Source organism: Neolamprologus multifasciatus, chromosome 18, assembly GCF_963576455.1.
Source record: "Neolamprologus multifasciatus chromosome 18, fNeoMul1.2, whole genome shotgun sequence".
Classification (NCBI taxonomy): Eukaryota; Metazoa; Chordata; class Actinopteri; order Cichliformes; family Cichlidae; genus Neolamprologus; species Neolamprologus multifasciatus.
The window spans coordinates 16,908,043-16,929,861 of NC_140456.1; the positions used below are offsets into that span (position 1 = coordinate 16,908,043).

A 21,819-nucleotide genomic window follows, 5' to 3' on the forward strand; every position below is an offset into this window, starting at 1 on the left:
GCAAGAACTCAATATAGCTGTGTGATATGATTATTCTTTTAAAAAATGATCAGTCTCAACAGATCTCCAGCTGCTGATTCACGCTGTTGGACAGAGGTATTAGGCCTCACCTCTTACTTAAGTCTGGGAAAGAACAGATCATATTAAAAGGCTTAACATAATTGAGCGTGGTAGTGTAGGACGCCACCAGTGCAACAAATGAGTCTGTGAAATCTTCTTCTCTCCTAGATGGTCAGCTATCAACTTTAAGAGGTTTTATTGCAAAGTGTTTAGATAAGCACCTCAGCAGACCATGTAATGTCACAGAGCAGGGTCACTGGTTTTGGGTCCCAAAAACCTCCTCTGACATTAACAGCAGAACCAAAACTGTGCGGTGGGAGCTTCGTGGGATGGGTTTCAATGGATGAGCAGCTCCTACGGGTGCAGCGTGGATCTTTTAGTCAGTTTCTTTTAAACTTTCTTTCTTGAATGTTGAACTCTTTAAAATGAATAATGTCTGTTTAGTGTTTATTCTTTTTTTACTATAGTTTAGCTACACAGGTCTTTCACCTTTCATTGTGATGATGTGAGAATGTCTTTCTGTTACATGAGTGGACACACAAACAGGTAAAGGCAAAGTAATCCTGAAGTAACAATCATTTACTGAGTATCTACTGAGCAAGATGCTTTATTATCTGAGGCGGCGTGAAAACAGTAGCTGATAATTAAAATAAGTAGCGGATCATTATGATCTAATTATTAGCTAATGACTCACCGATATCTCCTCGCTTGGTCTTTAGAAAATAAGCAAGTATTTGTTTCCCTTAAAAAGTGTTTCCAACACAGAGCAATCAATACGCCTAAAATAGATTAAATACCAGCTAACACAGTGTAATAAAGCCCACAATGACAGTTTCAGTGTTTGTTTTCTGTTGAATGTGATTCACAAAGGTGTTGATTTAACCTCTCCCAGGAGAGAGGAAAAGTCCTCACACAAAGTCTGAACTGGTGACGACTGGTTTCCAGTATTAAGCACCTTAATGCTGGAATGAGCTGCAACACAGCTTGAAGCTGTGAAGACATTCATTTCTCTGGGTAGCTGTAAAACTTTACTGGCCCATATTTCCCATATATTTTGTGTGTGTGTGTGTGTTGTGTGTGTGTGTGTGTGTGTGTGTGTGTGTGTGTGTGTGTGTGTGTGTGTGTGTGTGTGTGTGTGTGTGTGTGTGTGTGTGTTTAGCAGTTGTCTTTAGCGGATTATATTACTACAGAGGTTTTGTGTGCAAAAGAGGTCTTCATCTCAGTGGGATGTCCTGCATAAATAATCCTTCACTAACTAACTATAAGTGAGGTGGATTTTTATTTACCTCTTCAACATTATTAACCTCAATTTATGGCAAAAAGATCCATTTGTTTGTGTACATGGGCCCAAATTAGCCTGTGTTTATAACACAGTCAGCATAGCTTTGAGTCTTTCAAGCATGTTTCCAGCCTGAAAGATGTATGTTGTGTGGTCTTCATAGTTACCCTGGCAACCGAGAAAGTGGAGATTTGAAAAAGGTGGCAATCATTTTTGGACCTTTTGTTGTTTATTTGAAATTATGCCATGATCTCTTTCTTCATGATTCAATCAAGTACTTTTTTCTTTGCAAATGTTTTATTAGGGGATTTTTAAAAACAAAAAAACAAAACAAAAAAACAATCCTTGTAGTCCTAGCTGGTTCCCGTGAGCTGTGAAATGATTTAAGCCACTTCCAAAGAGGACTTTTCCTCTTTAAAAGGTGGGAAATCTTCAATTCAAGTTCATGGATATGAATGAATGAATAAAGCACTGATCTGATGCAAACTCATGCTCAGGTTAACAAAAATAAGGAGGTAAGATTCCCGTCCAGTAACATAAATCACACGTTCAGGCTGTTTCACAAACTGCAGTGAGACTGTGTTGCATTAGAATATACTGCACTACATTTGCTTTAACAATATGTTCTTAATAAACTGGCATCTGACTGTAGTCTGAAGCTGTTCTTTACAGTGTAGCGTGAACTGTATTGCATTATAGTACCACTACTAGTTAATAAGAAGAATTTATCTTTACCAACTTTGATTTGTTTTTTTAATTCCATCATTTAATGATTTCTGTGCTTTTCTCTGTGTTTTCCAAAAATAATTTGATTATTTGTAAGTTTGAATGAATATTTATTAAGATAAAACCAGCTTAAATATGCAAAACCTGGATCTTGTGACTCCCAATATTAGAAATTTCCTGATGCAGTAAACTGAAAGGATGAGTGGGAGATATGGAAAGCAGTAATAAATGTTGAAGTAAATTAGATTTTAGCATCTATGACATGAACTGCCCTGTTTATTTCTGATTATTATTACAGAAGAATAAATATTTTTTTACCTATGACATGTTTTTTTTCTAAATTTGTGAAAGTGTGTTAGTTTCACTGATATGCTAATTGTTCTAAGCGCTGTTGCTAAAAGGTTGAACTTTTTAAAGCTTTTGCCTCCACTTGCTCTCCAAACTGTCAGTGTCAGAGTCAGGCCGGCTGTGTGTAACGGATGTAAGAAAAATCCTGACATCATTTGCAGGCCTGCTTGAAAAATGAATGCCTTCATATGGTCAGCTGAAAAATGTGTCTGCAGCTCTGATATGAGCACTTTGTCTTCACAGGTGCCCTCCTGTATATCCTGTCAGATGCCAGCCTTTCTCCAAAGATGAAATAGGCCAAACCTTTTGTGCCTTTTAAGTCGAGTCAGCAGAACTCCTTTTACAACCACGCCATCAGATATTTTCAGTCCTACCAATTTGCCAAGCAGTGTTTTTCAAATAACGCTCTTGTGTCTGACACAATGGCTGAAAACACAGCAAGAGAGCAGAGTGAGATTAGCTAGATGGTGTGGAGATTGTAACATGACATCTCCATCTCATAGACCTGAGGACAGCTGTGGCCCATACAGGATGATAAATGGCCGTTTGTGCGTAGGTGGAGCAGCTGTCTGCAGAGTGCTCCGCCAAACGTAGCTTTCCCTCTCGAAAATTGAGATGGGTTTCACTTACTGTATGTTCATTTGTTCTGCAACCTGGAACATATGGTGCCTGAGAGTGCAGCTTTTTTAATTTGGAGAGCGATGATAGGAGGTATTATGTTACTCAAATATTATGGCGTCTCAGAAGCAGTTCCACTCAACAGCAACGGCATTGCACTGATGAGATTTCACAAGATCTGCCAGTTCACGTGAGAAAACAATGACACTTCTGTTATGAGCTGGCAGCTTCATCTAATGTTGGATATGTTTACCTTCTGAATCCAGCCTATAACTTTTAAAGCTATAGAGACAACGTGGGCAAAGTATGAATTACATTTTGCTGCTTTGTAAAGAAATTGACATCATCATATCATTATCCTCCAACAGTTATTTCTGATCTGTGATCATAACTGCTTATCATTACAGACAAGCAAGCAAGAAACATGACTTGTCTTGCTTTTTAGCAAGGTAGAGTCATTCATTACCACCAGCATTACAAAATAATATTTGGGTTTAAGAACGTCGCTGCAGCACAGTCATGGGAACCGTCTTGTCAGTGCTCTGTGCGTTGAATATTTAGCAAGTGACAAAAACACAAAACTACAAGTTTTATAGTTTTATTCATGTTTACATTCACTGCTGCTGTCTTGAATTGTTGGCTCAGGGTTAGTGGGGCAGCTCTGGCTTTTTGAGAAGGAAATCCGAGGTTAAGGGGGCGCCAGAGAGGTAAAAACTGACTTAATCTGGAAAGTACCAGTATTCTGATATACTGCCAGATTTATATTTATTTCAGATTCTTGAAAGCTAAACAGTTTTTTCTAGCATTTGTGGTTATTTAATGACTCCTTTATGCTTACAACTGCTCGGATCAGCTGGTTGTTGTGATTGTGGAATTCCAAACACTTGTGGCCAACAGGGAAGCTACAGATTGCCATTTGGTGGGCAAACAATGCAACATTAACAGTGGTAACATATAGTCCTTTTCCACTAGAACCTTCTCTGCTCGGCTCAGTTCGTTCCACCGATCGGCCAGTCGATAACATCACTCGATGAATCATGAGAGCGACTCCTTAAAACCGCCAAACCAGGCAATAAAGCAAATGCCTGCACACAAATCACGGGTAACCATATCTGACAAACGCCATACACAGGTATACCATCACCTCCTCGTCCTCCATTGTTGTGTTGTGTTTGAGTCGCATACAATGACATAATGGGACATTTGCTCACATTGCTATAACCAGCGGTGCACATACTGTAAGTGGTCCGCAGGTGCGTAATCGCTGTCAAAATAAAAGACGCGCACCAGATAAGAAGTTGCAACGCGCGTTTGCGTACATAAGATTTTCTTGAGGAGGACAGACATTATTTTAGAACTCTTAAAGATGTCGAAGAAGCAAGCTCCTTTAAGCAATTACTTTGGTGTTCCTCCACCTCCAAAGAAATGTCAGAAGGAGTCCGTACCACAAAAGAAGTGCCTATTCTCGGAAAAGTAAACCAGGAGGTGAGCTGGCTTCAAACAAATAATGAACGCACAGAGATGTGATGCAGAATATGCCGTGAAAATCCCACTCTAGTGGACAAAAACAGTGCCTTTTATATGTACGCAAACGTGCGTTGCAACTTCTTATCTGGTGCGCGTCTTGTATTTTGACAGTGAATGTGCACCTGTGCACCACTTATGTGCACCCCTGGCTATAACAACCCCATGCACATTTGGTGGTACTTAACTGTAACGGAAAACAATCAAAATCAAAGTGAGCCAAGTAGGTATTTCTCTTGTCTCTTCTTGTTATATCTGTTATAAATGCCGATACCAGTAGATCAGTGTACAGTATCGGTCTGCTGATATCAGCCAGGCTCGATCAACTCAACACAAACAAAAAGACAATCATCTTTATATTTGGTTTGGTTGGGTCTGTTTCCTCTAGGTAGGTACGAATTATAGTTTTAAGAGCCAGCACAGTGATCTGCTTCGACTTTGTCTTCTGGTGTATGAACTATATGCTTCATAAAAAACCGAACAGCACATAAAGAAAACCTTCACCTTACTACACTCGACTTTATAGCTATAATTTTCTTATAAAATACAAATATAAATACAAAAATTCTGCACACAAAGTAAGCATTGAAGTTTCTGGGATCGATGATCCATCACCCAAATAAATTCCATTTTCTACCATAAAAGACCAAAAAAGCAGCAACAATTACATTTGAGAAGCTAAAATCTATGAATTTTGATCATCTGTGAATCAGCTGTTACTTTCATAATAACAGCAGGCAGCTCGAAGCAGTAACAACAAATGGACACAACTCTGAAGCCAGAATAATTCTCTGCTGACTGATTATTTGGTTTTGACATGAAGAATTGTGCTAAAACTGTTGTGTGCTGGCTTGTCTGCTGCTGACGCTAATAAGCTCACCCCTCAGCCTTACTCCAGCAGTGAACAGGCTCATGTCAAGAGGCAGCTGTTTGAACAGTTGCGTATTTACAGAGTACATCTTGTATTCAACAGGGCCTGTTTTAGTGTAAAGCTGGAGGTGCTACACTTCTTTCTTTTTTCTCTGATTACGTTGGAGATCGATCATTGGGGCGAGATGTAAAGAGCATCTCCCCACGTTTTCAGTTCTTTTAGCGTATTTGTCAAAAAAAAAAAAAAACGTATTTTATTACCTCGTAAGTCAATACCTGAGATCTCCAGTTACAGCCAGCGGCACTCTTCATGCCAGATGCTCGTGAATGATAGGCAGAGGAGTAAATTAGTGATAGACACATTTATAGACTGAGCTCATGACCTTCCTGACTATGATTTATGTTTTTTGGCAGCAGGGAGCCACCAGATATCAGGTAGGTGCCAACTTAAATCAGTGAGAATCATCTCACAAACTGGTTCCCTATTACATCGCTGGATATCTGGGGGCAGAAACAGGCACACGATGGATAACAAACTCTAAACTAAACCGATCCCGCAGCATGTTTGCTGCTGACAGGTTCTTTAATTGAATTGCATTTTTTTAATACATATTACACATGACATTATGATGCAACGCCTAAGGATAAATAGGCTGGGCAATTCAAGCATGATATCATACACGAGGGTCTTAATTGGGTTCATCAAATGAATGCCACAGCTTTTATACCACACTGAATAATAGAATTCACTCTCCTAATTATGAACAGATCCTAAATATATATACAATGTGCATGTCATCATTTTTAGATTTTAACCAATGAAGCCTGGAGTGCCTCACAGGGGAGGACTTTGGGGCCTGGAAATGGCACCATGCTGTGTGTTGAGTACCTGAAAGGATTAAAAAGCTCAGCATATTGCTGAAGGCTGGGCTACGCTGAAATGATGCTACACAGTCGAGGGACGCAGCTGTTCACTTACTAAATATAAAGTAGAAAAGTATAGAGCCATCTCTCAAACGCTTGGACAAATTATTTATAAACTCATAATGTGTGATGTGAAAATTACTATCTTGGGATTGGGTAGGGGGATTGATGAGCGTATATGTATGTTGTGCATGGGTAAATCTTCTGTTTGGAAGATTTCTATATGAATTAATACAGGAAAAAGCCACAGAGATATGAATGATTCCTCTGTTGTCATTTGATCTGCAACATATTTACCAGAAAGCTGCTCTTAAAAAAATCCCTTTGCATTATCCACAAACTTTTAATTCTATATAATATGGGGAAATAGTTTAAAATGCAGAGTGATATCTTCAAAGATGCATTATTGTCAATGTGATTTAAAACACAAGAAGACAGTAACAGTAAACAGTAAATCCTCACAATCGAGAAGCTGTAGCAGTATTAAAGCTTGATTTTTTTGGTGATGTCTCACTACTCTGGAGAGATCTATAAGGCTCATGCTTGGTGGAGCCTTTGCAGGAGTGCAATGATCTAACCTTGAGGTCTCTGCTGAGGCATCTTTAATCAGTAGGTACGAAGGACCAGCCAGGCTTCCAGGCTGCTTATTATCTAATTTTAGAGAACCTATATGTGCTTCCTTTTCTGCTCTTTGCGGAAGGATGTATTCGAGAACCGGATGAAACTCCCCCATTTTCCCCTTTGATATCAAGTATTCCAGTAATAAATGTATCTATATTTTATCATTTACAGCTGTTGAAGCTCTTGAAGTTATTCCTGCATGAGTGGACGCCACGGTGTTTCATGGCTTAAATAAAATAACTTTGGCTGACTAGCTGCTTCACCCAGACATAAACTTGCGGTGCGCACCGATCCACAGTTGTTTAAGTTGGGCCCATAAAATTGTTCCACAACTGTAAGTAAAAATTGTGCAGCTGAGGGCTGTTTTACTATGTTTGCCCTATTTTACTATTCACATGTTGAATGAACTGCAAATCATTCACAAGGAAACACAACACCGCAGTTAACAGTGCACAGGATCTGCTTCCACTGAGGCTGATTTGCGACTCTGGCGTGCTGTCAGAGCAGCAGTGCTTAATGAACAAGCAGATTCTCCACATTAATCAAATGTGACCTAAAATTGTCCAGCCTGGGCTCCTTACAGGTTGTAAAGCACAAAGGAAACACTGCTCACCCTCAACAGAAATCCACTCGTGCCGGTATAAAGGTTCTCTACACCGGGTTTTGTTACTTCCAGCATGCTTGTCTCATTTTATCATTATTGGTATTATAAGTTCTTACTGGTTTTCTCAAAGCAGTTATCATCTAGGTGTAGCTTTCAGTGAGTTAAGTCTACATTGCAGTCTCAAAGCTCTAAATCAGATGGGCTGGTATATGAGGTGCATATACAGTGGGGCAAAAAAGTATTTAGTCAGCCACCGATTGTGCAAGTTCCCCCACTTAAAATGATGACAGAGGTCAGTAATTTGCACCAGAGGTACACTTCAACTGTGAGAGACAGAATGTGAAAAAAAAATCCATGAATTCACATGGTAGGATTTGTAAAGAATTTATTCGTAAATCAGGGTGGAAAATAAGTATTTGGTCAATAACAAAAATACAACTCAATACTTTGTAACATAACCTTTGTTGGCAATAACAGAGGTCAAACGTTTACTATAGGTCTTTACCAGGTTTGCACACACAGTAGCTGGTATTTTGGCCCATTCCTCCATGCAGATCTTCTCAAGAGCAGTGATGTTTTGGGGCTGTCGCCGAGCAACACGGACTTTCAACTCCCGCCACAGATTTTCTATGGGGTTGAGGTCTGGAGACTGGCTAGGCCACTCCAGGACTTTCAAATGCTTCTTACGGAGCCACTCCTTTGTTGCCCGGGCGGTGTGTTTTGGATCATTGTCATGTTGGAAGACCCAGCCTCGTTTCATCTTCAAAGTTCTCACTGATGGAAGGAGGTTTTGGCTCAAAATCTCACGATACTTGGCCCCATTCATTCTGTCCTTAACACGGATCAGTCGTCCTGTCCCCTTGGCAGAAAAACAGCCCCATAGCATGATGTTTCCACCCCCATGCTTCACAGTAGGTATGGTGTTCTTGGGATGCAACTCAGTATTCTTCTTCCTCCAAACACGACGAGTTGAGTTTATACCAAAAAGTTCTACTTTGGTTTCATCTGACCACATGACATTCTCCCAATCCTCTGCTGTATCATCCATGTGCTCTCTGGCAAACTTCAGACGGGCCTGGACATGCACTGGCTTCAGCAGCGGAACACGTCTGGCACTGCGGGATTTGATTCCCTGCCGTTGTAGTGTGTTACTGATGGTGACCTTTGTTACTTTGGTCCCAGCTCTCTGCAGGTCATTCACCAGGTCCCCCCGTGTGGTTCTGGGATCTTTGCTCACCGTTCTCATGATCATTTTGACCCCACGGGATGAGATCTTGCGTGGAGCCCCAGATCGAGGGAGATTATCAGTGGTCTTGTATGTCTTCCATTTTCTGATGATTGCTCCCACAGTTGATTTTTTCACACCAAGCTGCTTGCCTATTGTAGATTCACTCTTCCCAGTCTGGTGCAGGTCTACAATTCTTTTCCTGGTGTCCTTCGAAAGCTCTTTGGTCTTGGCCATGGTGGAGTTTGGAGTCTGACTGGTTGAGGCTGTGGACAGGTGTCTTTTATACAGATGATGAGGTCAAACAGGTGCCATTCATACAGGTAACGAGTGGGGGACAGAAAAGCTTCTTACAGAAGACGTTACAGGTCTGTGAGAGCCAGGGATTTTCCTTGTTTGAGGTGACCAAATACTTATTTTCCACCCTGATTTGCGAATAAATTCTTTACAAATCCTACCATGTGAATTCATGGATTTTTTTTTCACATTCTGTCTCTCACAGTTGAAGTGTACCTCTGGTGCAAATTACTGACCTCTGTCATCATTTTAAGTGGGGGAACTTGCACAATCGGTGGCTGACTAAATACTTTTTTGCCCCACTGTAAATGAGAGTTGTGTCTTCTGTCTTCCCCGCCATGAAGAGTTTGGTGCACATTTGCTTCATTAGCCATCAGTCTCCGCTAAGCCAGACTAATGGTTTTCCTGTTGCCTGACAGTGACTTTGTGGCACAGACCACTAATATATTTTCCCCGTGCGCTCCCTCGGAGAGAAATATATACAGTTCTCTATTTATTTGCGCTGCTCATACATCACGCTGCAAATAAAAGCATATGGCTCCTCCTCTGTGGATTCAACATCTGGAGCAGTTTGTATGGATGGCTGGAGAAACAGTTGCTGTAAAAGCCCCACAGACACATCAGGTGTGATACATTTTTCCTCTCTGCTTTTTGGGCTCTGGGGCTAGATTGTAATGAAGATGTCCGGCCTTTCAAATGCCTTTCAGATAGAACAACTGCTGGAGGTAAAGTGTCAGAAAGACTAAAACACGTCCTTTAAATGTTTTCATTTTCACCTTCTATTTTCTTTACCCTGGCTGCCATATTTGAGTTTCCTCTGCCACCGTTGTCAAGAAATTTGTGCTACGTTTTCAGCCCGGCACTCATTTTTATGATCAAAATAGGTCACTGAATAAAGCCATGTGGCATTTTAAAGAAATGAACTTCTGCCTCGCTTAGAGTACAGAAAGTGGAACCCTTGAATATGCAGAGTAACTCTTATTACATATCAAGCTGCTGGCTAATGCTGGGGGAGTATAACAGCACTTCGAATGTGTTAACATGTATAATTAATGGCAATGTGTACATTCCCTGCTTCTAGTGATGCCTTAGAACGGCTTCTCCCACTTGTGTATTTCAAGACGTTTAGTCCCAATTTTTAAATGACCCAGTGGGATACAGCTGCAGGAGGAACAGCAGATTATTGATTAGTGTGTGGAGGAACACTTGGTTGTGCAGTGCAGACATTGTTTCCAAATCAATCAACAGTGTGTATGTGTATGTGTGAAGGTTTTAGATCATGATTTTCTTGGGTACAACTCAGTGTCTAGTCTCCAGTTATCAGCAGATCCAGAGAGCAACACAGCAGCGTGGAGGATTCAAACAACTTGTCCCGGCTATCTCTTGCCTGACATACGGACCAGACATGAGCGACAGCGTTTCACTCAGGCCCGATTTCCTGACAGTGTACCTCTGCCGCCTTGACCCAACACCTTTTTGATTTAGAACATCAGCACAAACGGGATGGGAGGGAGGCATGTGCTAGGACATAAAATCATCAATGACATGTCAATGTGTGTGTCCCCTCCGTAAGAAGTGAGACCCACAGTATATCAAACAGATTGCACCTGACCTATGACCAGGGAATGGAGCAGCTCAGCTCAATATGCCTGTACGAGCAGCAAGCTGGACACACTGAGGCTACAAGCCTGAAAGCACTGAGGTGAAGCTTGATTTCTACATCTCAGTGAGCTCCATAGATGCACACTGCACTGACTGTCTGTCAGCCCATAATGGATTAAAAGCAAGCCTTCCTTGTAAGCACCCTGCCACACCAGCTTATAGCGAGAGAGGCATCGTAAATTTTGTGAAACACTCAGGGATTCAAGAGTTTTCTGCGAAGCTAATAAAGCACACAGGGCCAGCAGCATCATCCTCAGCAGCAGCAGCAGCAGCAGGCTGAAATACTCCTCAGGTTTACCACAGATGGACGTTTGCCTTGATGCTTTCTGTAAGAAGCAGAAGCTGGGAAGGCTCGAGAAAGAGGATACAGGGATGATGAAGGATTTGTGAATAGTTGAGTGACGTTTGAGCTGTAAAAATGGCCTTTTTTAAAATAAAATAAAAAGTGGGAATGTTGTCGATTACTGGCATCCAGGGCAAAGAGTCTACTTTAACGCAGCTGAATAGCACTATGGAGGTCTGCTGCCACTGCACTGGCTGGAGGAACTGCGGGTGCTGCCTGTGTACCTGCACTGAGCCAATGTTAAAGGTTTCTACAAGCCCATATATCGCATGCATGTCATCTATTAAGGAAACTGATTTATCACGAGGCCCATCGCAAGTTCCGCTAACTGCATCACACAAACGTAACTATTGGTGGATGCCACGGTTTATTATCCATCACACCATAGGTGACTGACAGATACATCTCAGCGCACCATTAAAGCAAATAACATCTCCACCAAAAAAAAGTGCATTGCGCGAGGGTTAATGCTTCATTTCAGAGATGCTGGACATTATAATTAAGTACCAATGCATGTCATGGGCTGTGAATGTAAAAGCGACAAAAAGGTATGTGAGGCTTACCTGGTTTTCTAGTAACAGGTGGTGATGTCCTATTAGATTCCTTTGGACTCCAATCAATCAATCAATCATGTGATTGTTTTTTTTCTCCTTCTTCTTCTTCTTATTTTAATTTATGCATCGGTTGCTAAAACATCTCTGCGAAATCACAACGTATCCCTTGTGGCAGCATCGCCCACACGGCATCCTGGTCCACTACACTGTAGCAATATGCAAAAACCGACAGAAAACAGCTCGCACTCGCACGCCGAACCAGATTTGTCCATATTTCCTGGGCAGCGGTGGTTTCAGGGATTCCTCTCCGTCGACATCTCTGGCAGAAGGTCCGCTTTCACAGCTCCGCGTCTGTCTCTCTCTCTCCCTCTCTCTCTGTCTCTCTCGCATCGCGCTGCCAAAATGACTGAGGCTGGAGATCACATGCGGCTGGTTCAGCGCGCGCGTCAATCGCCTTCGTTTACCCAAGGCACCCGCACAACTCCGGATCCATAAATATTACATGATTCTACTTTTTTCTTTGCTGTTTTCAGGGACGCCTGTCGCTCTGTCCCACATTACACACACGAATATATCACAAAGCATTTTTTAAATTATTTCTACCAATCACATTTGCGTGCACTGCGGTCCTCTGTGCTTGCGTGTGCTTGTGAGCTCGTACGTCTATCTTTGTTAGGACCGGTTTGAGTTTTAGACCTTGGGATGGGAGGGCATTTGTGAAATGTGAGGACATCGTGACCGTTGCTCACTTTTAAAATGGGGGGTGGGGGGGGGGTTCGTATTTGGTTCATTATTTGGAAACTACAATCCAAAAGTGTGTGTTTATTAGTATTGCACATGTTGTGCAGACATAAATCTGTCCAAACTGTCACATTGTGGGGATCTGGCTAAGATTTGCAAGCCCCTTTGACATGAATCACTGATTTTTTAGATTGAAGCTGTGGTCAGGATAAGGTTAGGCTTAGATTAAAGGGTCAGGTTTCTGATAGATTTTTCTACCAAGCTATGCCCTGGTGCAGATGACCAAAAGAAAAACATAATTTCATGTCTGCTTATATGTGTAGACCATTCTTAAAAATGATTGGCGCACGTGAGTTACAATGCTCTGAGCTGAATGGTTTATAAAAGGGAAAAAAAAGGCATGGGTGGATTTCTCAGTCTTGCACAGTCAGACACTGACTCAGTTTTTGCTGTCAGTGAGCACATGCACATACACACACACTGTATATGCATTCAGTCACTTGGTAGTATTTGGATTCTCTCCCTCAGGCCCTCTCGTGAGCAGCTGCGCAGGCTGACCAGGTGCTCCTTATTTTCCATGCTGTCACCATGCCAGCTGAAAGATCCCGCTGTTTCCCCACATGAAGCAAGTTGACTCCTCTGACGTTTCAAGCTGCCTTCTCGGGCAGCACTTACTCATAAACTGTGCAGCACTCGTGCACATTCCAGTCTGAAGTCCACGTATACCGGATTTCCAGCCTGTCAATTAAGGCTTGTTAATTAAGGGTCAAACCCTGCTGCACTGGACGGCACAGTACTGCTGCAGCAACCTGCAGCTGCTCTCTTGGTTCTCTATGCCAAGGGGAGACGTGTGATTGGGAGATAATAAATGGAAGTGCTCAATGACTTCACACTTCACTATACAACAGCAGCCTCTATAGGTGTCTTCAGCAGTAAGGCTGTCCTCCTCAAAAGCTTAACTGTGATCCATTATCACCAAAACGAATTCACGCCTTTACTAATGCTGTTATATATTCCTCAGGTAGGTCCCAACAGAAGCCTTGGAGATATTTTGACCTTATTACAACTTTAATCTATTTGACTTACAGTTTCTTTGGCTATGTCATTAAAAATTCAGACTTTCCACCATCACTTGCAATAATTCTGTCATAACTATTATGGCAGCTGACTCAGCTTTACTGCTTTAGCAGGCAGGCCATACAAGTTATTTCAATGTATGCCACTCCCTAAAGACTTTAAAATCAAGAAAAATTGGCCGCTGTGTCAGATTAATCTGCATTTTAGGTACACTATCAAAAACTGGACTGTAAAAAAAAACAACAACAACAACAAAGGTGGAGCAATGGATCTATACCCATTTTCTTAATCAGCTTCTTACTATGAGCGATGAGGGTCTGCACAAACAGACAGTTATGTGCCAAAACGAGGACAGCTGCAATTATTTCACATGAGAGGTTTCTGTGCGTGCGTACGTGTTCTCGCCTGTGTTCTCCTCACTGGTCCAAAGTGGGAAAGGCTCATTAAGAAAATGGTGATAACATATTCGTGCACTGGTTGGAAATTGAATTTGAATTCAAATGTGATGAGAGTCATTGATCGTTTTCTATTTGCTGGGGAAAATTCTTTGGTTGTGATATGAAAACATGACACTGGGAAAACAGTTTGAACCTGCACTGTCCTGATGGATCACACTCAACTGCAATGAAAAACATGACTGTGTGGCAGAAAACACCTGTGCTTGACCACACAGTCCTGTTCACATTTTAACCGAGCACATTTAATTATTTATTTATTTTGCTGGCATTACACTGTCCTGATTTGACATAATGTAGGGCCAGGGATTCAAGGCTTCCTCTCCGTTAATTAATTTTAGAGCTCATAAAGTACAGCCTCTGCTTTTCAGAATTAGTGATATGATTTCAGTCGAGCCCCGAGCTTCTGCCCACCCTCCCTTCATTACTGTCAGTAGAACAGCATCCTCATGCTCTGAATGCAGAGAACATAACTGAAGCATGAAAACTGCAAGGAGACATTTTTCACCTAAGCATGCACGCAGTGCTTCACTTGCTTGCTGGGTAATATTGATTTCAAAGCATTACCTTCTACAGTGCACAATGTTTTCTGCTGGATCACCACCAAACACCACCATTTCTCACCCATCCTACGTGCCTACAGAGTGCTGAATGTGTGACAGTAGCCGGGAGTTATTATGCACAGATAACCTTCCCTTCCCTTTATAATCCAAGCAGGCACAAAGGGAAACTATTCATGATCTGCAATTATGTTTTCTAGATAAGATAAGCAGTTCACAATTAACTTAAGGCTTGCCCCAGACATAAGGAGCTTTTCATATCTGCTGACCCAGCCAATCAAAGTGCTCCAGGAGCTGCTTTTCAATATCACCATAGCTAAGCCTTTGCCTTTGTGGGTTTCTTTTTTTTCCTGCCCTGTTAGTTTAGATGTAAGACTCACACCCTGTCTCTTAGAACTGACTCCAACACAAGGGGGCGTACACTGCTAAGTTTGCCTCTCCCTGTCCAGTTCAGCAGCAGCAGGGATAAATTTGATTATGGTATGATGCTGACCTTGAGAGGGAACTACACTTAAATTTACATTTAAAGGATGAATGCCTTATTGCATTATTGGCAAAGAAATGTGTGGCTTTCCCCGCAGAAAACTGCATTAGAAAGGGGCCACTCTTTGCCTTAGCCAGTGAATGAGAATGTGGATGGCAGCATGCAGTTTTGCCATTCGGTGGTTTGCACTCATCCTGCAGTCACTTGCCTGGTTAATAAACATGTATATATAAATATGTGTGTGCACTATAAACCTCCCCTTTCCCTTCAAGCCATTTATTATCATCATCAACATTATTATGCATGCTGGTGTTGGTGGGAGCTTCCCCCAATTCAAGCATGCCACCCATAAAGGATAATCAAGTCCCCAGAGGTTTATAACACAACAATCATCAGTGACACTGTGCACACTCCGTGCAGTGATTGCATTAGCGATGGCATTTTAAGTAGCTAATCTATGTCACCCTGAAGTCCTAATTCCTGTTCTTTTGCTACTTCGATATTTTAAAAAAAATACTCTGCTCCTTTTCCTCATCTCACTACACTTAACTAACCCACTTGCACGCTTGAATCACAACCAAGTTTTTGCACATCTATGCACAAAGCACCTGTCTTACTGGAATAAATGGCACTAGCCCAGCCCCTTAGGGGGGTGCAAGCACCACTATAGGCTAAACGCGCATTTTGCAGTTCAGCGGTACACAAGAAATGTAATTGGTTTAAGCTTCCAGTTTATGTAAATAGCAGTCGGTGGCTCCTCCCATGCACCTGATAGGCAGTATTTACAGCTCTTTACAGCTACACTGTTTCCAAGTGCGCAGCGACGCAGGATGACACTCCACTGGACTTAAGCAATAAGGATTTCCGTCTTCGCGCAGCAAACTGACGCTCATCTCCTTTTTACTAAGAACTAAATAAAAAAAAGTTTGCCAAAAGTTGACTTCTTGTTTTCCAAGATGCCACGCTCCTTTCTGGTCAAGAAACACATAAACTCCGCAAAGAAGCCAAATTATAGTGAGTTGGAAAGCCCAGCAGGTAAAGTTTCGTTTGATGTTTTTTCGTTTTTAGAAATAAAGCAGCAGTGTTCACTTTTTAAAAAGTTTAAAAAGTTGTGTTTCCCACAGGCAGACGCGTGTCATGTTTTCTTGGTTTTTAACTTTGCAGAAGTTAGTTTCGTTTCAAACTCACTGGACTACCTGCTTTGAAATCTGTGCTTTTCACTGAAGTCATGACAGCCAAACATCTCATAACCCTTGCTGTCTTTTTTTTTTTCCAGTGTTCATCACACCGCACATCTACAAGGCTCTTCCCCTGTCAGTCATCCCCCAGCCGGAGATCCTGAGCCCGGCGGCGTACAGCCCCATCACAGTGTGGACTACCAGCAACTTGCCGCTATCTCCGCTCCCCAGTGACCTCTCTCCCATCTCTGGATACCCCTCATCGCTCTCCGACACCTCCTCTAAAGACCACAGCGGCTCCGAGAGCCCGAGGAGCGATGACGACGAGCAGATGCTGCCCAAGCTAACAGACCCTCACGGAGTTGAGGCAGAGAAATTCCAGTGCAGTTTGTGTAGTAAATCCTACTCCACGTACTCTGGACTGCTCAAGCACAAGCAGCTGCACTGCGACGCCCAAACGAGGAAATCCTTTAGCTGTAAATACTGCGAGAAGGAGTACGTTAGCCTGGGGGCTCTCAAAATGCACATCAGGACTCATACCTTGCCTTGTGTTTGCAAAATATGCGGGAAAGCTTTCTCCAGACCGTGGCTGCTCCAGGGACACATCAGGACGCACACTGGTGAGTTGACTTGGTGATAAGAGTGGGGCCTGCTGTGTGAAGAAGCAGCTTTAGATTCATCAGGAGCAGATTCAACATGCTGATATATGATGTAGTGGTTCTAACAGCTCCCCACTGTGTTGTAGTGAGACTGAACTCTCAGACTGATATTTTTTTTCATTTTCTTTTTCTCCTTTTGAGTCATCAGCAGTGCTTGCCTTCTAAACTGTGTTGCAACCATTACAAAAATATATAGTCCACAATTTCTCTGTGTGTGCAATCGCTGACAAACTTCTTCTCTCATTTCTACTCCAACAGGAGAGAAGCCCTTCTCCTGCCCTCACTGCAACAGGGCGTTTGCGGACAGGTCCAATCTCAGGGCTCACCTACAGACCCATTCGGATGTGAAAAAATACCAATGCAAGAACTGCTCCAAAACCTTCTCCAGGATGTCTCTTCTGCACAAACATGAGGAATCTGGTTGTTGTGTAGCACACTGAACTGGGATACCTTTTCCACCACCACCAAAAAAAAAAACGAACGAAAGAAAAAAAAAACCCTCCTCTTTTTCTTCTTTATTGTCTTTTTTTTTTTTTGCCCAAACCCAGGAGAACTGTCAGGGAATCACACCAAGTGGGTTTGTTCACAAATTAACAGACTTTTTTTTTTTTCTTCTACTACCGGCCGATTTCATTTCAGAGTGCGAAATAGCTCAGTGCTCGCAAGCCTCTCGTTTCAAGCAGTGTTTCTGTGATTGCAATCAGTGTCGAGCTTTGTCAAACCATGTACTCACCTACCTGTGCTATTCATGCACTTTTCTGCATGTCTAGAAAGTTTTATATGCCTTCACAATGTTATCTACAGTGTTTGTACCAATGTCTCTCTCAATGGCTGTTAAGCAGTTTATTAATATTTTTTTTTTATACAAGCAATACCAAAAGGTGCATTTTGAATGAATGGCAGTATAACCAGAGGAATATTGAAGCCATTGCTAGATAGGGAACAAGTGCAAACTTAGACTTAGGGTGAATTTATTATAACTTTTGCACAGTCTTTAGAAACAGTTCGCCAGCACTCAGAAAGCAATAGAAGTGCCTCAGATTTACTCAGCAATAATATGCATTTTCCAGCGACAGGTTCCTTTTTCTATTTTTATATATTGAATGTAAGTGTGACTGAGATGATTGTATATTAACAGTGAAAACTGTGATGCTAAATGATTTTGATATTTTCATATTATCATGACACTTTTGAAAATAAAGTTTCATGACATTTTGTATAACTCCTTTGGCATCGTGCATGAGTTGCTTTTTCCTCTGTCAAGCCTTCTTTGATTTACGAGCAGCTCCTTTGACAGATCGTCGCACGCTTCAAATGGAATAAAGACCACAAAAGTAAATGATATATAATCCGGCTTGCGCCATCCCGTGCTATGAAGATGTACAAAAAGGGAAAAAATGAGGAGAGAGGTGACTCAGCTCTGAATCAGGCCTGAACCTGTTCCCTGTGAACCTGTCCAGGCATCAAACAATCTTGAAATTTAACACATACTGGCTATATTGATCTGCACTCACTTGTTATACCCTCCGAGAGCCCGCGACACCCTCTTTGCCCGAGTTTGTGTAAGCTTTAACTGTGAGGGGAGTTGTTCTTATAGAAAGCCGTCCTCGCTTTTGAAACCCGTGCCATCAAAGTAGATAAACCGAAGCAAAGTTGGCTTTCTTTTATGTTCCTGCTCAATCACAACAATCACTGCAGGGTGCCAGGGCATACCGATCTCCAGGTTTTAATATGTTTTTGCAGAAAGATCAAATTTGCATCTGCTTTGACGACCTCCTTGAATTCTGGGATGCTTGCCATAAAGGATTAAATAGACTTCCCCGGGCTACGTTTTGTTGTCTTTTACCATATGCTGTCTTGAAGCAGATAGAGATTAGAGCCCGAAAAAAGAAAGTGCAATGCCTTGAGGGATACAGTCAAAGCTGAACTCTTTCTAACAAACCCCAGAGTGCGCTCCCATTTGCCCTAATGCCCCAAACCTGCGGACCAGAAAGATGTGATCTGACAAACAGACACTTGTTTTTCTAGCTGCGAGGGGCTGAACTCTCCTGTAGGTAGATTCTCCTCGCACTGAGTCATCGTCAAGCTATTCCAGGTGCTCGCTGCAGCTCTTTGGACTGGGCCAGGTGGCTCCAGGGCTCTTCAACCTCGCTGGAAAGCAGGTGCAGCTAGAAGGACATTAAACTGCAGTCACCACAGGTCTGCTGATACTGTAGAAACCACAGCCATGACCTAATGTGCAAACGTTACAAGCGGCGGGCCCTGTTATTCAGATCATTTGCCTCATAAAAGGAAAGTGCCATCAAGAGGGCACTCTAAACGATCACAAACACCGCCTGTCCTCGCTTTTCTTTGGAGAACCTAATATCTTCTTTCCATAGGCAACACTTTATCATTCTGGTGTCAGCTAGGAGAGGGGAGGGGGAAAAAAACGATGCATGCATAATGACTATTAGCTTCATAATCTTGCAAGATTTTCCTTTTACAACAACAATTAACTGCATGACTGATTTCTCAGATAACAACAACGTGTTAAGCGCTTTCCCCTCCAACACGAATATTTGATTTAGCTGTTGTGATAGTAGTGGGTGGAGATGGGGAGGAGAACGAGCAGGAACTCATTTGTTCCAAACCATATGGCTATTAGAAGATGTGCTAAAGGATGTGATATCAAGTATTTGTTAGGTGTGGAGACCGTTACTAGACGCGGTAGTCTGTTTTAAGCTGCAAATCTACAGAGGACAAATGCAGGTAGATACCCTGTGGGTGTTTTTGTGGGTAGATTCAAAGGGAAATGAAAAAAGTGTAATGTTTTGAAGGATAAACTAGAATAGTCATTTCTTCCCGGTCTGTTCTTCTTTAGCTTTCACTCAGTTTGGCCATGTACTGCTTTCATTTCCCCCAAAAAATCTAATAAAATGAAGAATTTAATTAGGCAATTTAGCACATTTAAAGCAACATATTAGCCCCATTTAGTACAAATCAGGGCTGCAACTGGCAAATGCACCATGTTTTATTAATTAATCTGTCTTTTATTAATGGATTTTTTTTTCTCAAAAAACTGAACACGAAATAATTTTCCCTTAGCCCAAGGTGATGTATTCAAATGGTTTGCTTTCATGGACCAAAGCCTCAAATCAAAACGTATTTAATTACTTTGATAAAGGACAAAGAAAAGCATAAAATCCACATATTTGAGAAGCTGTCACCAGAAAATCTTTTTCTTTTTTCCTTGAGAAATGACTAAAATGATTAACTGGATATCAAAACATCTGTAGTAATGGATTCATCGGCTAATCCTAAAATAAGATTTTGCCACTCCTTTTCTTCAGATGTTATTTAATTATCACTTCTTGTCGTTTTCATCATTGACCACCTTTAAAGCCTGCATTCATAAGGCTGTTTATTTCATCGCAGGCATTAAATCACACATAAAATAAATGTCCTCACTCTGTGGATTTACGCACCCACAGCGTCATATTAAAGAAGCCTCAGAGAACAGTTGTGCTGAATGTAAAGCGGGGCATGACTCCCCCCCCCCCCTTGATTGTCCTTTATGACAATCAAGTGGAACAAATACAGTTGAGGGCGTCCTCTGAGCTCCAACTGCGTTGGCCGGAAAGTGATCCCCAGCCCTCCTCTCTAACCCCAGCACATCAGAAAGGAGATGATTGTGTATTCCCCTTCGCTCCGACCACCTCAAGGAAGGTTTGCCTGCTTATTGAGCTCCCGCGTCTTGTTAAAGACTATTCTCTTTTATTTCCGTTGTCTCCTCAAGTGACTTGGTAGCTCTTTAGAATGATTCTGCTTTCTTTTAGCGCATTCTCCAGATAATACCGTTTTCCTCTAATTGTGTATTGTCCTTTGTGTTTGTTGATAAATTAGATTCATGTGGATCAAGCCAGCGTGATTTAATCAGCAGGGAAGATGAATTCTTTTGAATTTCTTTTTCGCTTTCTTTCAGTTTTATGTCTTTATCTCGTTAAAGTAAAAGAATTAATTCAAACAGTTGTTTAAAGACTCTGAAGAAATTGGATTATAGTTCGATGAAATAAGGAGCAGACTGCCTGTTTGATGTGCGCCAGGCTTGAGTCTTGCACCGAGGGATGGCGGCTGACCCTCCATGTAGGTCATAAATGATTTTTTTTCTTCGGCGCGTCATTACGAGCAGTGAAGTGTAGAGTCCAGCAGAGACAGACGGCGCTCTGTTGTCTTAATCAATAGCTCTGTGGCCTCTTTTTGTTGCCTTCTTCTCGAGCAGAGGTCAGCTGTCAGAGAATCCTGTGATCATATTCACTTGATTGTGTTTCCTCCTTAATGTTTAGCCCACTAAACCCCATGACCACAGCTGTAAAAGAACATCACTGTAAACAACACAGCCCTTTGTGACCACAAAATGATCTGACAGGCTTAAAGGTGCCCTTTTGTTCACTCTCTAACAGTTTTCGCAACTCACACGTTAAACTCTCAGATTCTCAGTTTCTTGCAGCATTTAAGCAGTAAACAAACCAGCAATAAATGATTTAAAAATACAGACACATTGTAAGGCAGAGATAAGGGTTTATTCTTTTATCCTTTAGAGACGATTCACAAAGTAGGGGAGCTCACTGTTTCAGTCCCTGCTTCACAGATTAATCTATTCTCTAAGTATTTTTAAGTAAACACATCTGGAGGGTAAATAAATCACAATAGACTGCAGCCTTGTTGCTGGGAAAGAAAACCAGCTTCACCCATGACTCAAGAAGATGTCTTACCACCAGCTTATCGTGTCACTTAAGACCGTTACTGACGAAGTATTTCTGCATGTGATGTTTGCACTTTAGCCGCAGCATAGAATTATTTTTCGAGTTAATTTCAAACGGATGGGTTTATAATTCTGTTATAAAACAGCATGCATGTTTGAACAACCATTAAAATCACGGTGTAAAGAATTCAAGTCTGCTAGAGCAAGTTAAGATTACTAGTTGTAAAATTATCATAGTATAAAGCCTGACAGTTAGCCTTTTAGAC

The 21,819-nt window shown here is 41.8% G+C and overlaps 2 protein-coding genes across 4 annotated transcripts in view; one reads left to right on the forward strand and one right to left on the reverse strand.

Moving 5' to 3' along the window:
* sntg1 (syntrophin, gamma 1) overlaps positions 1-12,679 on the reverse strand; it is a 45,874-nt gene extending 33,195 nt beyond the window's left edge. Inside the window, exon 1 of one of the 3 annotated variants that reach the window (XM_085141716.1) lies at positions 11,665-12,679. The gene's annotated coding sequence lies outside the window, so the exon portion shown is untranslated. The remainder of the gene's footprint in view (positions 1-11,664) is intronic. The other 2 variants (XM_085141714.1, XM_085141715.1) reach the window with 2 other exon arrangements.
* Positions 12,680-15,765: 3,086 nt separating this feature from the next.
* snai2 (snail family zinc finger 2) lies at positions 15,766-18,024 on the forward strand. Its single transcript, XM_085141721.1, has 3 exons — positions 15,766-16,007; positions 16,249-16,770; positions 17,068-18,024. Exons 1-3 carry the CDS (start codon positions 15,929-15,931, stop codon positions 17,247-17,249), a joined length of 783 nt encoding a protein of 260 aa, XP_084997847.1. The 5' UTR covers positions 15,766-15,928; the 3' UTR covers positions 17,250-18,024.
* The last annotated feature ends 3,795 nt before the right edge of the window (positions 18,025-21,819 follow it).